A 6,000-nucleotide genomic window follows, 5' to 3' on the forward strand; every position below is an offset into this window, starting at 1 on the left:
TAAATAAATATTTGTACACCACATAGCACAGCAGTTTTGAACTATTTTTGTGATGTTTTGGTCAAACAAACCCCAACGCTACTCTCTCGTCGTTAAAAAAACAATGGCACCTGGCTCCGCCTCGACTGTCAATCACTTGTCGTGACGTCTCCGCCCCATTCGGCTGTTTCCGGAACACTTTCGGAAATGTTCGTCATTTTCGATCTATTTTCGATAATTGCTCATTAATGTGATTGATTTTTTTGTTAACTTTATCAATATTTGTTATCTTGGCACATAACGGTTCTATTGATGTCTCACACCCCCTTTGCTGCTACATACCCTTTAATCTATCTGTGCCCAATTTGGAGGAACAAAAACCAGAACCCACGGCGGCCCTTGAGAACTGGTTTGGACACCCCTGTGTCGATGGTATTAAATTTAACTTAGAAGAGACCGTTATTAAAATAGAGGCGAAATGCTACCACTCGCAACTTGAAAACGTGAAACCCCACAGGCTGAATAGCTATAACGTTAGCTACTTAGTAATGTTACGTGTTCTGTCATTTTCCTCCCGAAGCTTTTGTGGCGATGAATAAGCAGTGTTTTACATTCAGTTGGATTCTAAATATCATACAGAGGGGTTAAATAAAAAACTTACATCATAAACATAAATCTGCAACATGAATACGACGTAAATAAATGCTTAACAAAACAAATGTTGCGCGAGCAGCGTGCAGTCAAATCGATGTGGATGTGTGTGAGGACTGAGGAGACCTTTCCTTCGGGTGCGTCTGTGACGAAACGTAAGTACTTTTTTCTTTTTTTTTTTTTTTTAATAGAAAGATGGTGGTGTTTACTTTGGACTTTCAGTGATGGGTTCTTCACAGCTGAGATTAGTTATATTTTATTATTTTTGTGTAGTGACAGGCTAGTAAACAATTAGGCAGTCAAATGTTAGCAAACTAACGTGAATAGTCAAGTCTAAGTTTCTACTACATGCAATCAAAGTCACGACCACGCAGTACATTCCTATGCAAGTCTACGGCTGGTGTCCGACTTTTCTGATTTGGGGCGTGGTTTTGCGATAGGTCCATTCTGGCTTCTATTAATGGGCATATTTAATTTTTTAGTAGGGAAGGTTCATTGTAACTTTCAAACAATACAAAACATTTACATACCTGTTTGTTGCAGACATGTCTCCAACTGCGTCACATCCCTCGACCTGTGCCACCATCTCAAAGTTTCAGACGGAGAAAGCGCAGAGTCCAGGTGAGAGAATGGTGGACGTAACGCTGACCTCGCATCGAGGTCGCCGTTTCTTCACTTTGTACTCTCGGCTGTCTTTTTCAGACCAAACTGCGCTTACGCCTGCATGGACGCTCGTTTTTACAACGACGAGATGCTAACTGTAGTCCTCAAGGGAGTGGAAGAAGATAGCGGTCGCAGTGTCCTGGGACAAATCCCTCTTCATTCTGCCTTTAACGCAGAGAATGAATTCAGCTGGACGCCCAATATTAGGTTTTTTCAACAATATTTTGACAACTTCAACAGTTTCAGGGACAGTGGTAACTGAGGGTGTGACAGTATATCAAAATGATGATGAATTGCGATACTTTGTATCCCAAAAGTTTACTCATATGCCAAGAATTTATATGTCGTTTTCAAAAGGTGTCACTGTTTGGGGGAAAAAAATAAAAGTTACCAATAGGCAGAGAGGTAGGTAGTAACTAGAGCTGGGAATCTTTGGGCACCTAACGATTCGATTACGATTACGATTCAGAGGCTCCGATTCGATTATAAAACAATTATTGATGCACCCCCCTCCTTTTTTATTTATTTTATTTTTTATAAAATTTGTACATTAGTTCCAAAATTGTTCAAAAATACTCTCAGGCTAAACCAAACTACTATTTCAGTATCAAGTTAACATATAGCAGTAAACAAATATACAAAAATAACATTAAATAAAAAAACTCCAGTCCCCATTCTGTATCAGCAGCTTTAAACTACATTCAATTAATTTAATGTTGTGAATCAACCGTTAAAGTTGTTAAAATTGCTCCCGTTATTCCATAATTTCCCTTTTGTCTACTTTTGACATGTGAAAGTTTTAAAACTATTTTAAACATAGATTCAAGTCAATATTTTACCGATTTAGGAGTATTTTAGATAAAAAGTTAATTAGGTTTGCTTGGAAGGTTCGCTACAACAGCGTTACAGGGAAGTTTACTGCTTTAAGATGGCGGCCGTTTACTAACGCCCGCATCTAGCTTTTTGCAGATGTGCTGCTACCGCTACCGAGTCTATAATCCATCTAGTCCTATATAAATGATATCTACCGTAACATTATGTAGCTTAGCTGTACTTGTAGCAGCTTTTCGGCAGCAGTCAGGTTTGTTGTTGTGTTTTTTTATCTCGTGGCATGAGTTGAACTAGAGCCGTGAGTTGAGCATTGGCATTACCCGAGGGGCCGGGTAATGAGAAGCATGATATTTAGCTACTCTCGCTCCGTTCCTCATTGACCGCGCGGCGCGCTGAGTGTGTTGTACTTCCGCTTTACTTGGCATATTTCAATAATCGGAATTTGGATGTTTGTGAATCGTTCTCGAATCTTCCACGGCCGAATCGCGAATAATCTAAGAATCGGAAATTTTGCACACCTCTAGTAGTAACGCATTACATGTCCACTGTTACATTTACTTGAGTAACTTTTTGAGGAAAATGTACTTCTAAGAGTAGTTTTACTAAGCCATACTTTTTACTCGAGTAGATTTGTGAAGAAGAAATGCTACTCTTACTCCGCTACTTTGGACTACATTAGTAGTTACATTTTTCTTCTTTATTCTACATATGCGATTTTTCTTCTTTTTTTTTGCCAGAGATGCCAATAGTAGCTCTACTAGTTTCACCAATGAGACGTCGCAACAATAATCACATGACTTCATCATACCAATTAGACTGAAGCTTGCCGTTCCATGATCACGCCGGCCCGTTCAATCACGTGCCATCTTTAAAGTCCCGTAAAAAATGAGGTACTTGACAAAGAGCACCGCTGTCTACATGACTCGAAAACGCGGATTTTAATCTCTCCCAGTTTTTATTTGGCACCATTGACCACGGAAAACCGGAGATATGATTGTTTTAGTTTCATAATAGGAAATATATTTTCTACACAAGAGGGCATTCAAGCTCTTTGTTGAATAATGCTTAATTTCTGGAGATTTTTTTCTCTGGCCGGAATAAAAAAAAAATACTCACAATTAGGGCTGTCAGACGATTAAAATTTTTAATCGAGTTAATCACAGCTTAAAAATGAATTAATCGTAATTATTTGCAATTCAAACCATCAATAAAATATGCCATATTTTTCTGTAAATTATTGTTGGAATGGAAAGATAAGACACAAGACGGATATATACATTCAACATACTGTACATAAGTACTGTATTTGTTTATTGTAACAATAAATCAATAAGATCGCATTAACATTTTGTTAAAGTGATCCATGGATGGAAAGACTTGTAGTTCTTAAAAGATAAATGTTAGTACAAGTTATAGAAATGTTATATTAAAACCCCTCTTAATGTTTTCGTTTTACTAAAATTTGTAAAATTTTCAAACAAAAAATAAACTAGTAGCTCACCATTGTTGATGTCAATAATTACACAATGCTCATGGTGCTGAAACCCATAAAATCAGTCACACCCAAGCGCCAGCAGAGGGCGACAAACACCAAAAAACACAAATAACAAATGGACATGACACTGTGCTGTCATTGTATCTATTTGAGCGGGGCATGTACGTTAAAAGCGTCAAATATTTTAACGTGATTAGTTTAAAAAATTAATTACCGACCCGTTAACGCGATAATTTTGACAGCCCTACTCACAATGTTACTCATTACTTGAGTATTCTTTTCAACGAATACTCTTTTATTTGTACTTGAGTACATTTTTTGGATGACTACTTTTACTTGAGTAATATTATTTTGAAGTGTGCAACCCTCATAGTAGCTGTTATTAATTTAAAAGTTTCATATCTCCGGTTTTCCGTGGTCAATCGGTGCCATAAAAAATGGGAGGGAGGGTAAAATCTGCGCTTTCGAGTCTTGTTGAGGGCAGCGCTTGATGTCAAATACCTCATTTTTTATGGTGCTTTGAAGACACCACGTGATTGAACAGGCAGGTATGATCATAGAATGGCAAGCTTGAGTCTGATTGGCATAATGGAGTCAAGTGATTATTGTTGCGACGTCTCATTGGTGAAATCGGTAGAACTACTCTTGGCATCGCTGGCAAAATAAATAAATAAATCTAATATGTAGAATAAAGAGGAAAAATGTAACAACTCTTGTGTAGCCCAAAGTTGTGGAGTAAGAGTAGTGTTTCTTCTTCACAAATCTACTCAAGTAAAGCTAAAAAGTATGGCTTAGTAAAACTACTCTTAGAAGTACATTTTTCTCAAAAAGCAAGTAAATGCAACGGAGGACATGTAACGCATTACTACCCACCTCGTGATACTAATATCAGTGTAACACTAATAAAAATGCAATTCAGGTTGGAGGAGCAAAATGCCAGCATACCGTGTCAAACCCTGGTGTTGGAAAATCAGTGGCGGGACTTAGAAGGCATGAAGGCCCAGTACGTAGCAGTCAACGGGATTCGAGAAGTAGCTTGCGTGGTAAGCATCGACCTCACTGAGCAGGTAATCGAACGCAATTCACAAATTCACCTCACAACTGTTTTTTTTGCAGCTAAGCGAAAATCTGAGACATCTCCGCGTCTTCGAAATGGACGTAGAAGACGAGGACGACGACGGCGCCGAGGCACAGAACGACACCGCCGAGCAGGACATGCTGGACGCCACCGCGACTTCTCAGGGAGACGAAAATGTCGAGGCCGGAAATGACCAACAGCGCAAAACTGAAGAGAACCTTGAGTCTGAGGAATCGTCTGAATTGTAGATGAACTTGGGCAGGAATGACTTGTTTACTTTTTTTTTTTAAACTTTTTTTTCCTCGATGGAAAATGGTTAAATGCATCAGTTATTGTCTTAAAATAAAGTTTTAAGTTTGTTATGTTATAGTGTGTTTATGGTTGTGTTCAGGGCTGCAGCTATTGATTATTTAAGTAGTCGATTAATCTACAAACAAGTTCAAATAATTGAGTAATGCGATTAGGAACATTTAATGTGTTGCAGAATCAATTTCAGGAGATGTAAAACAAATGCTTCCTAAGACTGCACTTTCAAAATAGCATTTCAAAATGCAAATACAAAATAAAATACCTGAGCATAGCCTCAAACGATATAAAAATTAATAAGTGAGTTTCTTAGTACAACAAAAAATAATTGGCTAACTTGCATTGCAAAATTCAGCTAGTTTAACTGCTATTAAATGCTAAGATTTTCTTTGTTTTTTAAATCATTCAAACACATACCCCCCCCAAAAAAAACAGCTAAATATACCTGTAAACTAAATTACGAATGCATGAAAAAAATATTAGCTCAAACAAAAACCTACCTTATGTTGGTCTTAACATGGAGCAGCTGGGTTCAGCCATGTTCAATGATTGTCATATTCACTGTTGCCACTAGAGGGCTCTGTATCCACCCGAACCAATAAAACTAAATGCAAACAATTTCAAAACAAACCCTTACAACGCCACTCTAATTAAACAAATATTCGAAGCAGCAAAGTTGGATTCGAAGCTTTTTTTCTAATCGAATTACTCGAGTTTATCAAATAATCGTTGCAGCACACGTGTGTTTATTGTTATGTTTGTGGTGTTAGGTTACATTGCGTTATGTTAGGCTACATTACGTTACATTAGGTTGTGTTATGTTACATTAGTTTACGTTACGTTAGGTTACATTGCATTACATTATGTTAGGTTACGTTAGTTTGCGGTTTGTTAGATTAGGTTAAGTTGTGTTACGATAGGTTACATGTCACGTTACATGTTACGTTTATGTTATGTTTAAGTTATTTGATAGGGATGTCCCCGATCTGATCATGTG

At 37.6% G+C, this 6,000-nt stretch overlaps 1 protein-coding gene across 2 annotated transcripts in view; it reads left to right on the plus strand.

Moving 5' to 3' along the window:
• anapc4 (anaphase promoting complex subunit 4) overlaps positions 1–5,630 on the plus strand; it is a 29,169-nt gene extending 23,539 nt beyond the window's left edge. Inside the window, exons 24-27 of one of the 2 annotated variants that reach the window (XM_057842221.1) lie at positions 1,174–1,251; positions 1,333–1,500; positions 4,539–4,662; positions 4,736–5,630. In XM_057842221.1, the coding sequence (XP_057698204.1) occupies positions 1,174–1,251; positions 1,333–1,500; positions 4,539–4,662; positions 4,736–4,945 (580 nt within the window). In that variant the 3' untranslated portion in view covers positions 4,946–5,630. The remainder of the gene's footprint in view (positions 1–1,173; positions 1,252–1,332; positions 1,501–4,538; positions 4,663–4,735) is intronic. The other variant, XM_057842220.1, reaches the window with a different exon arrangement.
• Positions 5,631–6,000: the final 370 nt, after the last annotated feature.

This window comes from Corythoichthys intestinalis, chromosome 7 (genome assembly GCF_030265065.1).
Source record: "Corythoichthys intestinalis isolate RoL2023-P3 chromosome 7, ASM3026506v1, whole genome shotgun sequence".
Lineage (NCBI taxonomy): Eukaryota > Metazoa > Chordata > Actinopteri > Syngnathiformes > Syngnathidae > Corythoichthys > Corythoichthys intestinalis.